At 46.0% G+C, this 21,939-nt stretch overlaps 1 protein-coding gene across 1 annotated transcript; it reads right to left on the reverse strand.

Annotated features, from left to right (window-relative positions):
- Nucleotides 1–1,015: 1,015 nt before the first annotated feature.
- GNLY (granulysin) lies at nt 1,016–4,911 on the reverse strand. Its single transcript, XM_037159679.2, has 6 exons — nt 4,840–4,911; nt 3,857–3,960; nt 3,355–3,459; nt 2,138–2,306; nt 1,801–1,853; nt 1,016–1,188 (listed from the first exon to the last, which is right to left on the reverse strand). The coding sequence occupies exons 1-5, from the start codon at nt 4,889–4,891 to the stop codon at nt 1,807–1,809; spliced, it is 477 nt and encodes a 158-aa protein (XP_037015574.1). The 5' UTR covers nt 4,892–4,911; the 3' UTR covers nt 1,016–1,188; nt 1,801–1,806.
- Between the last annotated feature and the right edge of the window lie 17,028 nt (nt 4,912–21,939).

The following is a 21,939-nucleotide window of genomic DNA, read 5'->3' on the forward strand; positions in this document are numbered from 1 at the left end:
TCATTTTATTTTATTTTATTTTATTTTATTTTATTTTATTTTATTTTATTTTATTTTATTGATACCTCACTGACACACCATGGCTCTCTGTGGTGGCCAGGACCTGTTTCCCCTCCTCCAGTAACAGACTCTCCCAGATTCTCACGTCCATTCTCAACTACCTGACTAGGCGAACGGCCCACCTCTGCCCCGGAAGTGCTCCTGGACTGGTCTCATGCTCCTCAGCACCTCCCACGCCCCTGGGTACAGTGACCGTTCAGGTGGGCCTCTAACCACTCAGGCTGATGAGGCCTGAGGGGAAGCCTGATGGGGCTTCTGAGAAAGAAGCTTCTTTTTCTCTTCCAAAGTAGCTCCAGGAAAAGAAGCTACAGACGACATACTGTCTCAGTGTAAAGTTTTGACCCGATGCAGCCATTTCCACCAGCAAGCAGGAAGGTCAACTGTACTATGTGGAGGTGGGAAGAAATGAGAGGATGGCAGAGAAGAGAAACAAGACTGGAGGTCTGGGGACACCACAGATTTCTGGATCATTCTGTGCCTGAAGCCATCTATGGACTGGTTAATTATTTGAGTCAATAAGTTACCTTTTTTATGTAAGCCAGTGTGAACTAAGACTTCAGTTGCTTGAAATGAAATCCTAAATAATACCCTCACCCAAACAGGAAAAGAAGGCTGGCTGCCGAGAGAAGCAAAAGGATGATGGGCTTCTGTTCTTGTGACCAAAAGAACTCTTCCTGTGACCTGCTTCTCTCCCCAGCCATTCAGAAATCTCCGGGGGGTCTACGTGCTGTGGACCCGTCCTCTATAGTGACACGTGGCTCTAGCGTGTGCTCAACCAGTATTTCATGACTCCAAGTGTAAGAGCTGCTAGGGTGGCCTCATTCACCACTAACTAAATTCCTGGCTTGTAAAACAGAGTGGGGGCCATAAAGCAACTTTACCAAACAAATGCATGTCACCCAAGCATGGCCCCAAGCCCCTCCCCTCAAATCCACCAAAGGAAAAGAAACAGCACTAAAACCTTGCACAATAGTTTATTTTCCAAGAGGGGGAAGGCAATGGAAGAGGGAGGTGAGAGAACCTGGAGACTGGCTGTGGATTTAGGAAGGAAGGAGCAGCAGCCAGTGCTGGAGTTCTTGTGCTTTCTCCCCAGGGTGCAGCCAGAGGCCCCAGAGGCTCACAGGAGCCCTAGAATGGAGAGAAGAGCCAGCTGTAGGATGTGTGAGGTCTCTGGGGACACAGGGACTCTGGCGTGTTCCTCGTTCCCTGCTGAACACATCAGAGTCACATCTCAGAAGCCAGTCAGCAGCCTGTTCGGGCAGTGGGACTTTGAAGGTAAAAGCCACAGGCTATAATGAAAGGAAATGATGGGGACCTCACACTAAGGGGTCTGCCAGTATCAAGTCCGGAAGCATCAGTGAGGGCTGGAGAAGCTGCCAGAGCCCATCGTGAGGCCCTTCCGGACCCGTCCCCAGCAGCCGTGGCCTGTTCTATCTACGTAGAGCCTGGGAAGTGCTGGGGAAAGAGGCTGGTGGAGCCCTCCCTGCCCAGAAGGATTCTTAAGTCCAGCCCTCAGGCCCTCAGGGTCATGGGGATGGATGTAGCCTTGGTGCCCTCTGTGCTAGGCTGGGGATGGGAGTTTGATCAGGGCTCTGATGGCTCTTGAATATCTCAGTCCAAGAGCATTTCCTTGGTGCCAAGCTCTTTATACATGATGACCTCATTCACCCTCATTCCAACCTCAGAAACGAATTATTATCCCCTTTCCACAGATGAACTCAGAGAGGTTAGTTTACTTGCCCAGGGTCACACATCTGAGGAGAGGTGGAAATGTGATTTCACTCCAGGATGGCCTGTGGTAGAAAAAAAAAAAAAAGTCTTATGAATATTTCTCAAAGCTCTTAATGAGCGTTCCTCAAACATTTCTAGCTAAAGCCTACCCGCCCGGCTTCTCCACATTTTCCCATATCGGAAGTGAGGCAAGTAATGTGTCATAACAAGGAAGCATGGAGGGACACGTATGAGCTGCTTATGAAGTTTTCTATGTATTTCTGTGTTTTTAAACCCTGTCACACATATGCGGGGAGGCTGTCTGGGCCCTCCAGGAATGAGTCCCTGCTGTCACCTCTGCGCTCACCTGCTCGAGATTTGCATATAAAGATGTCCACACAAACTGCATGGGGATCTTTGCCAGCAATGACATCTCGGGAAATGCGTCCAAAAAATTTTCTCATGGTCTTCTCGCAGACGCCTCTCAGGAGCTTCATCTTGTTGCACACCCGGGACACAGCCTGGGCAATGGTGTCCTGCAGTGGCAGCATCATGGCAGGACACAGGAATCCAGTGAGCCCTAGCCAGCTCCACCCCCCTACAGGCCCCAACAGCTCCGGAGATGGGGGTGCTGTGTGCAGGATGCTGGTGCCAGGCGGCCATGGGAGGGAAGGCTAGAGAGACAGGGTCCAGCCCCCGCTCCCAGTCCCCAAGGCCCTGGCCAGAGCCTTGCCAGTAGGAGCTCTTGAGAGAAGGATGTTTGGCCCTGCCAGAGTCTCAGCTCCCTGTCCAACTGCCCCTGTCCTCTGTGTGGAGAATGTTGCCCACGGCTGCCAGATCCACATTAAAGGCTCTGCCTGTGCACCTCCCTGGCTGGTTTTGTACCTACAGGAGGTGTGTGGAGAAGGTTAGGAGGGCATCAGAGCTTGGAGCCTTGGCACGTTTGATGTTAAACTATTTTCTACTGCCATCGCAGTGGAAAAAGATAAATACGAGGACCCAGGTCTGCAGGCAGGCTTTGCAGTGCAAAGATGCTAAGTGGGTGGGGGCGTAAAAGAGAGGGAGGGAGAGTGACACAATGGTTCTTGGTCAGGACACATTCGCTTGTGAAGCATTTATTCAGTGCCCGAAGTAGAGTGGAGCACATCCCACCTTTCGCTCCTTTAAAAGGTTGAGGCAACTTGCCAGGTGGGAGTTACCGTCCATCCCATCCCACAGCTGAGAAAACTGAGGCTCAGAAGACATTAATGACTTGTCAGGCCATTCAGCCAGTTGCAGTACTGATTCAGGCCCCCGGAGCAGCCTCTCAAAACTCTGCCCTGAGAATTGCATGGAAACCATGCAAACTCTTCCTCCCACGAGCACACTCCCAGAGCGCCGTGATTTCCCAGGTTCCCCTGAACTGAAGTCCATCCTGGGCTACATAAGGGGGCCCACAGATCCTCTGCTGAGAAGCTCTGGACCAATGGGCATTGGCCCTCACCCAGTGCCCTTCTTATCCAGTGTCCACCTCTGGGGAGGCCTGCTGGGCACCCAGGCCTCCCACTCCACTGACCAGCAGGCCAAAGGCTCCCCAAGCCTCACCTCATTAGGCTGGTCTCCCACAATTTTCTGCAGATGCTTGATGATCTTCTGGCAGAGACAACAAGTAAGGAGGCCCTGTTCCTTTCTTGTGGTCGACAGTTTATCCTGTCAGGAAAGATGGTCTCTCAGGCACTCCAAAGCCAGCAGAATCATCTATGATCTTTCTGTCCTTAAGGGCCTGAACCAAGCTGGCTGGCCCCTGCCCACCCATGCGCTAGTCTTATGAGACCCCGGAACTGGCTGGGCACCCACAGCACCTCTCCCAGGCCAGCACAGACTCCTGTTCTGCCAGACCCCAGAGGACCCTCTTGGGGAGGGCCCAGCCAGACTAATGTAGCACCCTGCCCATCAGGCATGGGTGCGTGAGCAAAAGCAGAGTCTTCAGCTCACTGCCCCTCCAGCCCCTCGCCTGTTCATTAGAGACCTCCAGCCCTTGCCTCGCCACTGTCCAGGGAGGAGAGAAAGGATAGAGTCTGTGGGAGATGAGCAGGAACCCGAGTACCTGGGGGTCCTCCTGGGCCAGGCCCCGGCCGAGCTGCTCTCCATCACCCAAGTTGGCTATGGCCAGGACAGAGCGCTCAGGGGTCAGACTAGAAAAGGCCAGATCTGGGGAAGAAACAACATCAGGATTTCTCCACAGGTGGAACTAGAGGGGAAGGTCCATTCTTCTGGCTGGTGGGGAGCCCAGGAGGTGCCCAGGGCCCCGGGCCCAGGACAGGACAGGAGTGGGGCTTTGTGAGGAGTCTGGGAGGCCCTCTCCCACGCTGCCCTGGGGCTGCGCTGACCCACTCTCAGCAAAAACAACAAAACAAACGAACAAAAAGACATGCTCTCAAGTTCCTTCTAAAAAGCCAGAAGACTGTTCCCCTCTCCCCTACTCACATACCTCCCCACACCCCTTGCTCTCTCTCTCTCTCACACACTCTCACACACACACACACACACACACACACACACACAGATTTGGGGGTTGACCTAAAAGGAAACTCCTCATCTCTTTTCAAGAGATTGTGTCTTTTTTTCTCTTTCCTTCCAAAAACTGTCCCCACCCATTCTCCCTTCCTACAGTGTCCTTCCCCTCAGCTGAGCGCTTGGAGCCCACCATGACTCCAGGGCCTGGGAGGGGGCGCGTGGGTGGAGCAGGGACAGGTCTCCGCTCACTGCCAAGCTTTGTCACAACCCTAGCCAGTGTGGGCCAGAAGCAACACCAGACCCTCTGACGAGGGCCAATGACCTCCGTAACACAGATGAAGAGGCAGAGCCCCGGGAGGAAAAGGGGAGACACAGGCTACACCAATGACCAGCAGAGTTGGGGCTGGAGCCCCATCCAGGGCTCAGGTCCTCCCACTGGCTGTCTCTCCCCATCGTCCAGGTCACTGGCAGGCTGTAGCTGCACCAGGTGCAGCAGGAAAGGCCTCCATGATGAGAAAGCTGCTAAGGGACTGGGGGAGTTGTCAGGATCTTCACTGAGGAGACTGTCCTTACCTGGGGAGCCCAGGAGCGCCAAGGCAAGGAGCAGGAGAGCCCAGGAGGCCATGGTGGGGCAGCTGCCAACATGTCCCCCACACCCTATTTATAATGGGGGCTGAGAAGCCAGTCATGTGGCATTGCCACATCCTTCTTTTCTGGTAGGCCACCTCCCCATGTCATAGGGTGTACCACAAACACCACCACCATGTGGGGGGATGGGGGGAGGGAAAAGTGGCACCTCAGAGGTTCTACGCTCCCTATTGCTCCCCCTTCCCTACACACACACACACACACACACACACAGACTACAGCTTTCTGGGCTGAGTGGGTGGGGGACTAGAACTCAGTTTTGCCTCCTTTGGGGTCCTTCTCTTCTGGCCGCTGAGATGGCAGATGCACCCAGCCAAGGTCAGTTGAACCCTCCCTTCAGCATCTCCCATCCCAGGCCCCTTCAGCGTCATTGCTAATATTCGATCCCATGCACCTTGCCAGGAGTCCCCTCATGGCTGAGCCCTTAACTTCAACACCGCCTTCTTGTCTAAAAGATTTCATCTTTCCTGAGCCCATTTGGGGCCCTGCTTTACACTAGCTTCTGTGAGCAGGAAAGAGGATGGAGTCCCAAGGCAGGCAGGCCTTTTTAAAGCTGGGACACCTTGAGCGAGAAGCTCCATCTCTTGAGTCTCCAGTCCCCTTGCCTGTAAAATGAACTCAGCGTTGCCTGCCCACAGAGTTCCACAGCGGCGGCGTCTTTGTGTGTGTGAGGAAGCTTTGCAGCCTGCCACGTGCTAGGCAGATGTAGGCTGTTTTCAGGGCTCACCATGTCCCACGGCAGCGTCTATGAACCCTGGTTCTGAGGGAGGTGAAAAGGTGCTGTGGGGGAGTGGAAGGGGGTCCCTGTCCTCAGGTGGAAATGCTGGTCCAGCAAGGTTCACCAGGTTGACTTCCACAGGACTTCTCAACACCTTTAACTTGCCGGTGTGTGTTGCGGACCCTCAAATCCAAGTTCTCAGCCTTTCCCAAATGTCTTTAGCCACAAAACATTTTGGTAAAGGAGTTCCTTTAAAGATTGAGTGACAATAGCTGATCTGGCCACCTTCTTAGGCTCATGTGACCAGGAGGGTTACTGGCCCAGCAGTCGCTGGAGCCGGAGCAGCAGTCAGGCCCCTCCCTAGAGTAAAACTGGGGGTCCTCATTCTCACCTCCGCTCCAGCTCAGATGAAGGCAGAGCCACGAGCTGGAGAAGCAGGCTTGCTGTGCCCCAGCATGGAACCAAGAATGAGGGGCCCCCCTGAATCCTTTCTGGCTGTTTGCCCCAACCCCAGGGAGGCAGACGCACTTACACACTCACCCTGCACAGTCACACTCACTCACATCACTTCCTTATACATAGTCACAGGAACTCTGAGTCACACATTCTCCAAAGCACCCCCAAATTCACACACACTCACCCAGACACACACACACTCCCAAACATCAACACACTTACATAGATACACATACTTACAGTCACACTCAAACACTTCGAACCCATCCACGCACAAACACGCCACCTTTATTTCTGCCCAGTGCGGAAGCCACTGAATACCAAACTAAGGAGCATTGAATTGAAGCATTTTAAGCACTTTTCATCTCTTATTTTTATTGTTTATTGAAAAAACATTTAATCAGATAAGTAAGAAAAAATAAATGAAATGACTTATAAGCTCACCAGATAGATATAAATAAGTCTGTTAAATGTTTACAGGAATATCCATTTATACTTTTAAATACATATATTTATAAATAAGCACATGGTTATGTATAACTGCAAATGATAAAAATTATTTTTAAATAGCTTTTTAAGTTTAACAAAATATCAGCCCTGGCTGGTGTAGCTCAGTGGATTGAGCGCGGGCCTGCGAACCAGAGGATTGCGGTTTGATTCCCAGTCAGGGCACATGCCTGGGTTTCGGGCCAGTTCCCAGCAGGGGATGCACAAAAGGCAACCACACATTGATGTTTCTCTCCCTCTCTCCTTCCCTACCCCTCTAAAGATAAATAAATAAAATATTTTATATTTATATATATATACATGCATACATATATACATATATGTGTGTGTGTGTATATATACATCAGGAACATCTTTTCATGTCCATAAATCGAGATTCTCTCCATCGTTCCCCCTGGTGGCCTGATGTTGTACTTTAGGGATGAACTACGCCTGCAGTCCGGTGACTCTGGGACTCCAGCCGTCCCTTCCATGCTTCCACTTGCAGAGACAGGTTGGGAGCCCTCTGACGGCTCGTGCAATAGTCTAGGTGAGTGACAGAAACACCTTCTTCAGACTGCATGCCTTGTCATCTCAAGAAGCCTGCTGAGGGTCCTCCACACTTCAGGGCCTCGTCCCAAGTAGAAAAACAGAGTGAAGTAGGAAGGGGCGGTATCAGTATAAGAAAAGTCCATCTTGCCCAGGAACTTCAGTTTACCTATCACTGGTCTGCCTCAGGAGCTTCCCAGCTGCACAGGGCTATTAGCAAAGAAATCCTTTCACTGGACTTTGGTGCCACATTGAATAAAATTGGAATTCTGCCAGGAAGAATGACAAGGAACAGGAGTCAGGTCAACAATGGCTACAGCAGAACTTCTTGCTAAAAGGAAGAATTGCTAGGACTTTGTAGCTACTTGGATGCAGGAAATAGAAGAGAGAAGCAAGCAGTTTGACAATATTTGGGGTCTGGGAGGCTGAGGCGCTGGTAGTGAAGCAGGGAAGTTAGGAAAAGGAGCTTGTTTGTGGAAAGCTGAGTTGCAGCTTTGTATAATTGCATACGATAAAAAACATTGCTTGAGGGCAGGGCTGTCTCTGCTGTCAGCACCTCCCCACTTAAAATAGCCCTCGGAACACATGGTCAATTGATGTCAAACTCAGAGAGGTCTAGTGAACTGCCAAGGACACACAGCTCGAAAAAAGGAAAGGTCTGAGGATTTGAACCCAGGCCCATCAGACTCCGGACCCCCAAGTGCTTCCCCAACCCCACACTAGGTTCCTACTTCTAGGTTTCCAGCACGGAGCTGCTACCCTATGTGCCTCTGTAATGCCTGCCTCCTGTCAACAGGCCTCCTCTGCTCTGAACATCTGTGGCAACCTTGGTCTGATGTGAAAAAACCACATTAACTAAGTGGAAAAGGCCCCGGAAGGTGACTCATGTCTTTCTCTGTTGTGGGGTATTTGGTAAGACCAGATATTTCATTAAGTCCTTGCCTGGGGTGTGGAGGGGTACAGGATACAGACCTCGTTGTTAGTCACGAAGCTCCACCCAGGCCTCGGGGGTCCCATGTGAAGAGCACCTTGGCAGGACCTGCTGTCTTCCCAGTCATGGGCTCCATGGACTGGACATGGCAAGTCAAGCCCGGGACCCCAGGAACCCCTGTGTGAAAGTTACTGCTTTTTGTGTCTTCTTCAAGGACTCTTTGCTTTCTCCAAGGTCATGAAGATATCCTCTTGTTTTCTTCTCAGGGTTTTATAGTTTTAATTTTTACATTCAGGTCTATGATTCATCTCAAGTAAACAGGGCTGAAGTTCCATTGTTTCAGGTCAATTTGTGAAAATATATTCCTTTTCCTATTGAATTGCTTTGGCGCCTTGGTCAGAAATCAACTGACTGTATAAGTGTAGATTTATTTGTGAGCTCTTTATTGTAGCAACTATTGCTTCAATAATAATAACAGCAATACAATTTTAAAATGAGCACAGCATTTGAAGAGTTACTTCAAAAAGGAAGATAAAAATTACCAATAAACACTTGAAAAACACTAAGCCATGAGGTAATTGTATATTAAAACTATGAGATAATGGCATCAAAATGACTATAATTAAAAAGACAAGTCCTGGCTAGTGTGGCTCAGTGGACTGAGTGCCGGCCTGAACCAAAGGGTCATGGGTTCAATTCCCAGTCAGGGCACATGCCTGGGTTGTAGGCCAGGTCCTCAGTTGGATGTACACAAAAGGCAACCACACAGCGATGTTTCTCTCCCTCTCTTCAGCCCTCTCTTTCCATGAAGAAAGAAAGAAAGAAAGAAAGAAAGAAAGAAAGAAAGAAAGAAAGAAAGATTTGTTAAAAAGACAAAACCTCACGTGCAAAATCTAAAAAATAAAGCTCATGGAAACAAAAAACAGGTAATTATGGGGGTGGGTGATACATGGAAGTGGTCAGAAGATGCAAAACTTCCAGTTATTAATAAATAAACCCTAGGGATGTAATGTACAGCATGGTGACTATAGTTAATAATACTGTACTGTATATTTGAAAATTGCTAAGAGAGCAAATCATAGGAAAAAGTACATAACTACGCATGTTGATAAATGTTAACTAGACTTACTGTGGCCACCATGTCACAATATGCACAAGTTTCAAATCACTGTTGTACACCTGAAACTGACATCATGTTAGGCCAATCAAATCTCAATTTAAAAATAAATAATACCTATTGTGCACGGTGGTTGTGAGATGTTAAAAATCATACTGAACACTTGGCACATGGAGGGGAAAAAAGACAAACCCCATGAAATGTTGGTGAGGATGTAGAGCAACTAGTGTTTTGAGTATTGTTGTTGCAAGTATAAAATGATGCAGTCACTTTGAAACTTGGATTTTGACAGTTCTTCTTGGACTGAAGCCTACACTGCCCTATGGCCAAGCAATTCCACCTCTACATTTTTACCCACGGTAGATGGAAAAATATGTACATACAAAGACTATACAAGGATGTTCACAGACATATGGCCCAGCAATTACGCTCCTAGAAATATACTCAGAAGAATTACAAATAGAGGTTCAAATACATGTTTGTACATTGGAGTTCACAACAGCATAATTTACAATAATCAAAAGTATGAGCCCAAGTTCCCATCAACAGGTGAATAGGTCAACAAAATGTGGTACACACACAATGCAAAGTTATCAGTGCACAGGAAGGAACAAAGTTCTGATACACGTGTAATATGGATGAACCTTGAAAGCATTATGCAAAATGAAATAAATAGTGTATGATACCACTTACAAGGAATATCCAGAACAGACAAACTGATAGGGACAGAAAGTAGATTAGAGGTTACAGAGGCTGCGGGAAGGAGAAATGAAAGAGTTTCTGTTTGGGATGATGAAAGGTTTTGTGGAAATAGATGGTGATGATGGTTGCACAACATCTTAAATGTAACAAATGCCAAGTACAAAATTTGCATAACAAATGCAAATTTGTACATTTAAATGCTTAAAATAGTGAATTTTATATTACACATATTTTACCACCATAAAAAATCAAAGAAAGATAATGTTAAAAAACTTTTTCATAAAAGTCAAAAATTAGAATCAACCCATATGCCCTTCAACAGATATGTGAACAAATTAAGGTATACAGTAAATACCACCTGGCAATTGTTGTAGACTGCTCTGCCTGGTTCTAGGAATTGTAACTCTACCCTTGTGGCTAAGGGCGAGGGACGACCTTTGGAATGCGAGCCGCAGGAGACAAAGCTTGTCTCTGGTAGCAAATGCTGCCTCAGTTTCCTCCCTGTCCCCAAAGCATAGTTGGACGTTCTTGATGGGAAAGACCCCTCACAGCGGGGGGCAACCTAAGCCAGACTCGATCACTTGGGAGGCCTTCATGGAAGGACTGAGGGGGGGCTGCAACAAAGAGCAATGGACTCTCGCCCTCCCCCGCTTTGACATAGCCCAAGTCCTCATGTTCTCTGGGAGAAGTTCTTCCTGGCTCTAATACCCTTAAGCCTGAATACCTGGTGGGGAGAGGTGCAGCTCCTTGCTTTGCTAGAGCGTGTCCTGGGGAAAAATCTGGCATCACGAAGACTTGCTGATAAACCTGTGAAATCTGCTCTGCTAAGAGTGCTTTCATTCATATTTTAAGGGTTCGAGCAGGAAACCCTAAAACTCTGTTCCTGACAGACTCTGACTCATACTAAGCCCTCAGATTTCTTTGAAATGTTATCTACTGTTTGCCGCCCTGTATTCCTGTATATTACAACCCAATAAAAGCCCCTAGAGGAGGGAGCTCAAGGCCTTTTTCCTCCGAGAAACTGGCCACCGCTCATGGCCTTTTTCTTCTGGGAAAATGGTCACTTCTCCTCCCCAAGCAGATCACATCATGTCTCAGTCATGATTACTCTCATCTGTGGCACATGGGGGGGACTTGTGAGGAAAGTTGTCCCCACAGGCAATAAAAAGAAGTGATTACTGATACATGTAACAACATAGATGAATCCCAAACACTGAACAAAGGGGAAGTCAGACACAAAGGACTAAATTCTGTAAAATCCCATATATACAAGTTCCAGAACAAAGTCCATCTATGGTGAAAAATCAGCAGAAAAATTGTAAGAGATGAATGTGGGGAGAACTGGGCAAGTGCACAAAGGGGCTTTCTGAGGTTCTGGCCCTTCATTGGGGTGTGAATTGCATGGGTGTATGCATCTATAAAAACTCATCAAACTAAAATAAAACTCATCAAACTGCACCCTCAAGAACTATACATTTCAGCCCTGGCTGGTGTGGCTCAGTGGATTGGGCTCCAGCCTGTGAACCAAAGGGTCATGGTTTCTATTCCCCGGCAGGGCACATGCCTGGGTTGCAGGCCAGGTCCCCAGTAGGGGGGCACATGAGAGGCAAACGCACATTGGTGTTTCTCTTCTTCTCTTTCTCCCTTCCTTCTCCTGTGTCTAAAAATAAATAAATAAAATCTTTAAAAAAAAAGAACTATACATTTCACAAAGTCACAAAGACAAGCGGGGGGGAGGATTGAATATAGGAGATGAAGGTGGGTAGGGCAAGGGAGAGTATTCAGGGAAAAACGAGGACAACTGTAATTGAACAACAATAAACAATGAGAAAAAAGGAAAAAAGAACTATATATTACATTACATGTAAATCATAAGATTGCCTAAAAAATTCTTTTTTTAAGGCTCTTAGTGCCTATTTATTTTTTTAATTATTTTTTTAATTCTTAAGTTACAAACAATTTCACGGTTCCTAGTAAACATTCTCAAATCCCCTCCAAAAGGATTCTGTTAGCGTACGCCATCAGTCCGAGTTCCTGCACTCTCACCAGCATAAAATATTATCAGTCTTTAATCTGCAACTGTAATGAGTTTTTGCTATTGAAAAATAGCAAGTGGTTTTAATTTCCACTTGCACTACAAATTAAGTTTAATGTCTTTCCATATCTTTTAACTGTTAAATTTACTTGGAGGAAATTTATTTGTGTCCCTTACCCACTACCCATTGGACCCTACTCTCTTTTCAATTTCTAAGAATTCTTTATGTAATAAATGTATTAATGGTATGATATATTTGCTCCAAATATTTTGTCACTTCTTGGTTGACTTTTAAACTTCAGTAAATTTTTTTTCTTATGCATAGGAATTTTTCATGTTCTGTAGTCAAAAATGTCTCTTTCTTTATGAAATCTTTTTTTCAGTTTCTAAAATTGTCATTACCCATTTACCTGGTAATAATTAATTTTTTTCATTTTTGTGTTTATATATATTTTTTAATGTAACACTTTAGTCCTCTAGAATTTATTTTAGTAAGGTATGGCGTGCACAAAATTTCTTCTTTTCAAAAGGCTGCTTGTTTCATCTAAAACTGTCAAGTATATTTTCCTCTCATCCTCCCTACTGATTTGAAATGATTGTTTTATCATATGTTAGGTTGTATGTAATAAGATCAAACTCTGAACTATCTATTCTGTCCCATCGGCCCGAACATCTAGTGTTCTGGTAACACCTCATTGTTTGACTACTGCGGCTTTCTCCTTCAGATTTTCCCTTGATGTTATGTTAGTTTAAAATCATACTTCAGATATTTTATATACCGTAAAATATTATATACCAAAAGTATACATAAAGCATACTATATATACTGAATACTAAATCAAATAGTACTGAAACTATTTTGATAAATAAAATATAACACTGTAATCCTCATTTCTAATTTTGTTAGAACTAAAAATTAGGCCAGCCAGTGAATAAGCCAGGCGGTGAACGACAAATATTATGTGATCTCACCTATCAATGGAAACTAATAAACAAAACAAGCGAGTGAAATAGAACCAGAGAAATGTAAATAAAGAACAAACTGACAGTAACCAGAGGGGAGGGGAGAGGGGGATAACGTGGGGAAAGAAGGGGAAGGATTAAATGGAGGAACATGTATAAAGGACCCAAAAACAAAGCCCTGTGTGTGGGAGGTGAGGCGTGGGTAGGGCAGGGGAGAGTAAGGGGTGGGGGGTGGCGAATGGGGACACTGTAATTGAACAACAATTGAAAAACCACAAATAAAAATAAATAAAACAAAAATTAATAAGGAAAAATTTCATCACTTTCCAACCGTGAGCAGAGCTTTCTGTTTTTCCAAGTCATTTTTTAAAAGAGTTTATTTATTCATCTTTAGACAGAGGAAGAGAGAGTGTGAAGGAAGCATCCCCCGTGGGGAGAGAGGAAAACACACCCCAGCTGGGGGCTGACCGCAAGCGCAGGGAGCGCCCTGACCGGGAACCGACCCTGGAATCTGCCGCTTTGCAGGCCCGTGCCCAACCAGCTGAGCCACACTGATCAGAGCTCCAAGACATCTCTTATACATCTCTAAAAACAGTTTTAGGAAGAATTTTGAAGGGCGAGGTTGCAGCGTGCCCAGCTGGCCTAGGAAGCTGGTCCCCCCCCCCAGCCCCGCAGGCTGCCCACCTGCACCTCCCCGGAGGAAAGAGCAGCGCCCCCAGAGGGGCCCTCTCTCTGTCTCACAGGCACGCTGGGGGCTTATCTGCACAGAAGGAAATGCGGAGTAGAAAGTAAGATGCCTAATTAATTATGATGTGCCTTGGGGTGTTTCTTCTTGGGTCCAACTTCTTTGGGACTCTCTGAGCTTCCTGGATTTCCTTTGCCAGATTGGGGAAGTTCTTCTTTATTATTTGTTCAAATAAGTTTCCCACTGGTGGCTGTTCCTTTCCCCTTTCTGGTACCCCTATAATTCGGATGTTGGAGCATTTAAAGATGTCCTGGATGTTCCTAAATCTCTCCTCATTTTTTTCAGTTCTTGTTTCTTCATATTTTCCTGTTTGGCCATTTTTTTTCTTCCTTCTGGTTCACTCCCTTGATTTGAGTCCCAGTTTCCTTTTCATCACTATTAGTTTCCTGTGCAATTCCCTTCATTTCAATTAGTTTCGCTTTCATATGTTTCTCTAATTTGTGACTAAAATCAACCAGTTCTGTGAGCATCCTGATCACCAGTGTTGTGAACTATGCATCTGAAAGTTTTGCTATTTCTTCGTCGCTTAGAGTTATGGGCTGTGGGGCTTTGAGATCTTCTTGAGCCATTTTTGGTCTGTTTGCGCCCATTAAGTATGAGGAGTGGAGTCTTAGGTGTCACCAGGGCGGGGCCGCCCAGGTCTTTGGGTTGTGACGCTGTATGTGGGGGGCGGGGTCAGAGCAGGGGAAATGGCCACCCCCTCTGCTGCCTCTCCCCGCTGGGGCCTGCTGGGTCCTGTCTCACCGCCCACTCCCTCGCCGGTCTATCTGCGCACAAATGCACTACCACAGTCAACCTGCCCCCTGCGCCCTCGCTGAGTCCGAGGGTCGCTCACTGGGTCCACCCATTGCAACCTTAGAAGCAGCAAGAGATAAGGGGACAGTCACCTACAAAGGAGTTCCCATCAGACTGTCAGCAGATTTCTCAAAAGAGACCTTACAGGCAAGAAGGGGCTGGAAAGAGGTATTCCAAGTTATGAAATCCAAGGACCTGCATCCAAGGTTGCTGTATCCGGCAAAGCTTTCATTTAGAATGGAAGGGCAGATAAAGTGCTTCTCAGATAAGGTCAAATTCAAGGAGTTCATCATCACCAAGCCCTTATGATATGAAATGTTAAAGGGACTTACCTAAGAAAAAGAAGATAAAAAAGATGAACAGTGAGAGGACAGCAAACTCACAGTTATTAACAATCACACCTAAAACAAAAGCAAACTAAAAGGACAGCTAGATCAGGAGCGGAGCCACAGAAATAGAGATCTCATGGAGGGTCAGCAACAAGGGAGTGGGAGGAGGAGAAGGGGGGAGAAAGTACAGAAAATAAGTAGCATAGATGGTAGGTAGAAAATAGATAGGGGGGCAAGAATAGTATGGGAAATACAGAATCTAAAGAACTTGAGACACATGGTCATAAACTAAAGGGGGGGAATGGCTGGGGGCGGGGGGTGCAGGGTGGAGGGGAATGAAGGGGGGAATAGAACAACTGTAATGGCATAATCAATAAAATAAAAAATAAAATAAATAAATTTATGGTTAAAAAAAAAGTAAGATGCCTGAAGGCACTAAAACTGAAATAAAATAGTAAATTCGTGCGCTAAGAATGGCCCAGTGGAGAAAGCAGAGGATGAAAACGCAGGGAAGCAGGGTATTACCCTGATGTATTTCAGCAGGCTGCCCAAAATTTCACTGAAAAGCAACTGCTCTTTCTTTAGAAAACTGCTGTGTGTCCCCTTGACATGAAACAAACGAGCCCCTACTGGCAGGTCTGCTATTCCTGCTTCTACTTGGGAAAATATTATTCAAATCCTCACACTTGAAATGAGAAGAAAAAAACACCAATAAAAACTATGGATATTTTACATTTCACTAGCCTTCATAGAGCTTTTACTTTTGGTAAACATTGCCATTATGTCCTATTTTAGATATTTTGTACTATTATTAGGCATTAAGTTTGCTAAATACTACATCTGCCTATTTACTCAAATAATTTTATTTCCTTTACTTAGGGTTTTTTTTTTGCATTGCCCAGTTTTCAGATAGCTCCTGTAGGCTTTCTCTAAAATCACCAACTTTCATTTGGGTATCAAAAATATTCTTATTTCTTTAGATTAATTATTCGGGTTTCAGTCCTTGTTTCTGTTTTAAGAGTCCCAGCCTGAAGGCACTGAATGTATGTTCTTTTATCAATGTCCCTTCTACACAAGCACTTGGAGTGACTGGCTGTCATTTCCACAGTGACAATTTCATCTATGACTTTTATAGCCTCTGGTCAGAAGTAAGGACCTTGGCACAGGCTATTACAAAAACTGCACATAATGAATGAGACTCGGGTATTTGCCCTTTTTCTCCCACGTCAGTTACAATGGGAGCTCTAAGCAACACTCTTGCCCAAGCGCCCTGATCTGTTCTCTTGGCACCTGGTCACCATGCGCACTACTTCCGACAGTCCTCCTGCTGCTTACAGTGCCAGCTCCCCGGCATTTTGAGATGGACCTTCTTCCTCGGTTGCTCTTTGCCAGTAGTTTCCTCACCACTCCAGTTGATCGGTTTAATTGTCGCAGGCTTACTTTGAATCATGCCATTGCCTATGGTTCCATTTGTCAACCGAAAGTGCTGCTTTGTTCCCTCACAATTCATAATCTTGAGCAGACAGAAAAGCCTACATCAATAATAATTTGCTAATGTTTTAAGAATTTAGTTACAGCATCAAAATTAATAAAAACTTACGAGTACAATAATCATAATTTTAAATATATTTTATTGATTATGCTATTACAGTTGTCCCATTTCCCCACCTTCATTCCCCTCCACCCTGCACACCCCCTCCCCCACCCACATTCCCCCCCTTCAGTTCATGTCCACGTGTCATCACTAATTTAGCTTCTACATTTCCCACACTATTCTTGCCCTCCCCCTGTCTATTTTCTACCTACCGTCTATGCTACTTATTCTCTGTACCTTTCCCCCTTCTCCTCCTCCCACTCCCCTGTTGCTGACCCTCCATGTGATCTCCATTTCTGTGGCTCCGCTCCTGATCTAGCTGTCCTCTTAGTTTGCTTTTGTTTTAGGTGTGGTTATTAATGACTGTGAGTTTGCTGTCTTTTCACTGTTCCTCTGTTTTATCTTCTTTTTCTTAGATAAGTCCCTTTAACATTTCATATAATAAGGGCTTGGTGATGATGAACTCCTTGAATTTGACCTTATCTGAGAAGCACTTTATCTGCCCTTCCATTCTAAATGAAAGCTTTGCTGCATAGAGCAATTTTGGATGTAGGTTTTTGGATTTCATAACTTGGAATACATCTTTCCAGCCCCTTCTTGCCTGTAAGGTCTCTTTTGAGAAATCAGCTGACAGTCTGATGGGAACTCCTTTGTAGATGACTGTTCCTTTATCTCTTGCTGCTTCTAGGATTCTCTCCTTCATTTGAATCTTGGCTAATGTAATGATGATGTGCCTTGGTGTGTTCCTTCTTGGGTCCAACTTCTTTGAGACTCTCTGAGCTTCCTGAACTTCCTGGAAGTCTATTTCCTTTGCCAGATTGGGGAAGTTCTCCTTTATTATTTGTTCAAGTAACTTTTCCACCTGTTGCTTTTCCTCTTCCCCTTCTGGTACTCCTATAATTTGGATGTTGGAACGTTTAAAGATGTCCTAGAGGTTCCTAAACTTCTCCTCATTTTTTAAAATTCTTGTTTCTTCATTCTTTTCTGTTTGGTTGTTTCTATCTTAGTTCTGGTCTACTCCATTGACTTGAGTCCCAGTTTCCTTTCCATCACTATAGGTTCCCTGTACATTTTCCTTTATTTCACTTAGTGTAGCCTTCATTTTTCATCTAATTTGCAACCAAAGTCAACAAATTCTGTGAGCATCCTGATGCATCTGATAGGTTAGCTATCTTTTGGTTGCTTAGATGTATTGGCTCTGGGGCTTTGATCTGTTCTTCCATTTGAGCCATTGGGGGGGGGCGGTCTGGTGCCTGTTACATATGATGGGCAGAGCCTTAGGTGTTCACCAGAGTGGGGCAACCCAGTCACTGGGTTGTGACACTGTATGTGGGGGCGTGGTCAGAGAGGGAACAATGGTGCTTGTTCTGCTCTCTCCCAGATTTCTGTTCCTTCTGCCAATTCCCACAACCAAATTGGGCCCTTCTGGTGCTGGTTCCTGGGTGGGTGGGCTTGTGTAGGTTCTAGGACCCTGTGGGTGTCCCCAAGAACTCTCCTGTGAGGCTGGGAATCTCTCCCAGCACCTCAACCCCCACAAGTGTTTTCGATCAGTGCTTTTAGGTTTTATTCCCAGCGCTGGGGCCCTGGGGCCCAGGGTTGCACAGTCTGTCTCTCTGCCCATTTTTGCCTGGTTTATCTGCGTGTGAGTATGTGACCACAGTCAGCCAGTGGCCTAGTGCGCCTCACTGGGTCTACTCATTGCCTCCCTGTCCTCCCTGTGCTTGGGGTCTGCCAACCACTGCCTTTTCCTGCTGAGACCCCTCTCCGCCAGCCACTGACTTCGCCCCTCTTACCAGTCTACATGAATGCTTGTTGGACTTCCATTCAGTTCAATTTTTTGTCAGTTCTGGTTGTTTTTTGCTTCTAAATTTTTGTTGTTCTTAATTTTGGTTGTGGGAGGAGGCACAGTATGTCTACCTATGCCTCCATCTTGGCCAGAAGTCAGAATCATAATTTGTTTTTAAATGAGACAGAATGATGACTCAGAACAGCCTCCACTCCTTCACCCCCTCTAACTTTCATACATTTTCACAATATATCCTTTGGGACTATGATATTATTTACTAAATAATGTTTTTCTTCTAAAAACAAAATAATTCCTATAAAGGGACTGAGTGGTAATGGGAAAATATAATAAAAATTATATATTTAAAAATAAATAAAAAGAAAGAAAATAATTCCAAAAAAGTGTTTGTATCTATCGGGAAACATTGTATATTACGAATGTTAATTTGTTATTAACTCAAAAGTAACATGGTTGCAAACTTATGTAACTGAGATTCACTGCCAACTTGAAGATTCAAACTTAAATATTTTTACCAAATGAAAACGCACACACACACACAAACTGTCAGCAATAGCTTACCACCCAAAATATGTGTTGCAGAGGAAAGCAAAACAAAGATAAAGACCTTCAGGTGACTCCCATGGTCTGTTTTTCCTTCCTTCCAGCTGGGAGGCTGGGCGGTTCCACTCACACTTCCCAAAAGTCACTGCACATTGGGCTGGTTGTGAAATCAGTTCTACAATTGTATGCACTCCCACGGGATGTGGGAGGATGACCCCAAGGCCATCTCTCTGTCCCCTTCTGTGTTTGCTGGCAAGCAAGGTCATGGAAATGTGAGGTTCAGGGGCAGAAGCATTTCCAGAACCAAAAGGCTTCTTTCTTTTGGCTAAAGCTGACTCATGGCCCTCTCCATCTTCAAAGCCAGCAATAGCAAATCAAGTCCTTCTGATGCTTTGAATGTCCCTGAAGTCCCCTCTGTCTCCCCTTCCCATCTCCCTGTCCTCACACACATACTCACCTGTGCACACAAGCCATCCTCCTGATCTGTCTTCTGCTGGACTCTCACGTCAGCACCTGCAGCTGGGAAGCCCCTTCCTTGATTTCTCATCCACATGTTTATGATTTCAATTTTTGTGTTTTACTTATGAACAGCATTTAAAAATTTAATTTTTTAGTTATGAAAAGCATAAGGAAAACAACTTTTAAGTCCCCCTTCTCACTGCTTCATAGTCTCCCTCTTCAGAGAAAACTACTGTTAAAACTTTCTTTTTCATTTTGCCATATGAGCATAATTAATACATATCCATTGCTCCACTCTTTTTTTAAATCAAGAATAGGTTTATTGATTTTTTTTTACAGAGAGAGGAAGGAAGAGAGAAAAAGACACATTGACTGGTTATCTCCTGTATGCAATCCAGCCAAGGACTGAATCCAGAAGATGTGCCCTGACTGAGGATCGACCCCACCCCCTCTGCGTGCACAGGACGACACTCCAACCACCTGAGCCACCTGTCCAGGGCTGCTCCTTTCTTAATCATAAAATGTAAAACGCATGCAGAAATGTGCACACACACACACACACAAAAAAAGAAGCTCACTGGTTCGTTGTAAAGCAAACACCTGTGTAAAAACCACCCAGGCCAAGAAATGTGTGAGCGCCCCAGAAGCCCCTCACATCTCTCCTCTCTGCTCCTCTGAGCTAACACTGCCCTGACCTGAATGACAGTCACGTCCTTGGTTTTCTTTATGGTTTTACCATCTAAGCACACGCCCTTCAACACCATAGTTCCATTTTCTCTGGTTTTGAAATGTGTATGAATAGAAGCATAGAGGAAGGATTCTCCCATGGCCGACTATTTTGGATCCCCACTAATGTATGCGAGATTTACTCACATGGTTGTGTGTGTGGAATCTGTTCTTTTCTACTGCCGAACATTATTTCATTGTTTGAATATTTCATAATTTATTCATTCTCCAGTTGATAGATGTTTGTTATCCATTCTGACCTGCTGATACACACTAATTACCTTCCTTTTTCCCCATTTTCTTGAAATATAACTGAAGTACAGCCACCTGCATACATCTAAGGTGCACAATTTGGTGAATTTTGACACACGTATACAACTATGAAACCATCACGGCCGTCAGGAAGCGACCCTGCTCGTGTCCTTTTGGATGGATGGGTGGAACTGATCTGCAAAAAGAAATGAAGGGGGGAAATCCTCAGGATGGACGGAATAAATGGATGGATGACTAGAAGGAGCCTCTCGTGGTATCGTTTCCTCTCACCAGTTTGGACGCATCCCTGGATACCTTCTGCAACAGATGTTACAGAGACAGTTCACGCGTTCTGGCGCTCAGTCAGCCCGATAACCCTGGAAGCTTGCCTGGTGGTCAAGAAGTGACAGACACGCCTATTTTGTGTCTTGGACAGAAGCTCCTGCGGGCAGCGCTGGGGCCAACCAAAGGCAGGTCAGATGGTGAGGACTGGCTCTTGCCCTCTCCTTGTTGATCAGACCTGAGGATGTGTGCCTGCCCACAAGCCAACAACCAACTGAGTCACAGAGTGTGACACAAAGGAGAGGTCAGTTGTTTTCCCGGTGGTTAGCACATCTCTGCTCTGACTGGTTTCTCAGGGTTCCAGACCACAAGAGGGGCCCGCCCTGGCCCAGGCCCCTGTTCTCAGAATTAATTCTCATACATTACTTTTCTCCTTTGTGTCCATCTTTTGATCTCTCTTGCATCACTTCTCATAACCCTCCCATCCTAGCACCACCCTTACATGGTCTCCTCTTTTGAGAAGCTCCAAAGTCATGGCAACATCCACCTCTAGCCTCTAGGGTTGATAGGACCTTGGACCCAGAGACCTTCAAAACAGGTTCCTCCAGCCCCCGCTGAGCCCTCACCTCTCCACGCTGCCCCCCTCACACCTACCGGCTCCCTCCCAGATGACCCGAGGCCTCACCCGGATGTTGGCTTTTGTTGCTGGGTGTCCAGGTACCAGACCCTTGCCACATCCAGTGCCCCCTCATGTAACAGGCCTGGGGACACTGCTCTCACCCTACCGGAATCTCGTTCCCCAGGCTGACCCCACAAGTTTAGGGATTCCTGCTCTACCCTGAGTCCTGCCAATTCACACGAGCCCTGCCTCGCTGCGCAACCAGAACAGGGCAGAATCTACACTAACCTGAATTGCTTTCTAACAGCTTCTCGTTTGCTAGTATATTGAGGAGGGAGGGAAGTCGTCCTTTCTTTTGTTTCATTATTTGTCTGGCCCTTTTATTTTTTTTAAGTACAGAGGCAATGTGTAATGATCACACATAATTCTACCAAAAAATAGTCATTATCAACCACTTGGTATGCTTCCTGTCAGCCTTTTACTTGTATTCACATTTTTTTCCATTACTAACCCAAGTTTCCCCAGGGACACCACCAGGTGAATAAATTCAGGATGGTGACATTTAACCATATTTTCTTGTCCCGTACCTCATGGGCCTTTGCAGGACTTCGTACCTCTGACCAATTGCCCTCCGACTATGTCTGCTCCCATTCAGCTGTAAGTCAGTCAGGCCGGCTACAGTGTGGTGACGGGCACTGTTCCCTCCACACTGGGAACAGTGCCATTGGGTCTTGATGGACGTGGCCCTCTCTGCCAGGACTGTGTCTGTCCCCTGGCACCCTGAGACCCCAAGGCACCGAGGGGCTATCCTGAAATGAGAAGAAGCCCTCATGCTGCTCTGGCTCCTCAGTTTGTTCAGCCACGTGAACCAGCATGTCCTGGAGCTTTGGCTGAAGCATCTCTCTGTTTACTCACAGGCG

Source organism: Artibeus jamaicensis, unplaced genomic scaffold (genome assembly GCF_021234435.1).
Source record: "Artibeus jamaicensis isolate MK-2021 breed Jamaican fruit bat unplaced genomic scaffold, CSHL_Jam_final contig_384, whole genome shotgun sequence".
Lineage (NCBI taxonomy): Eukaryota > Metazoa > Chordata > Mammalia > Chiroptera > Phyllostomidae > Artibeus > Artibeus jamaicensis.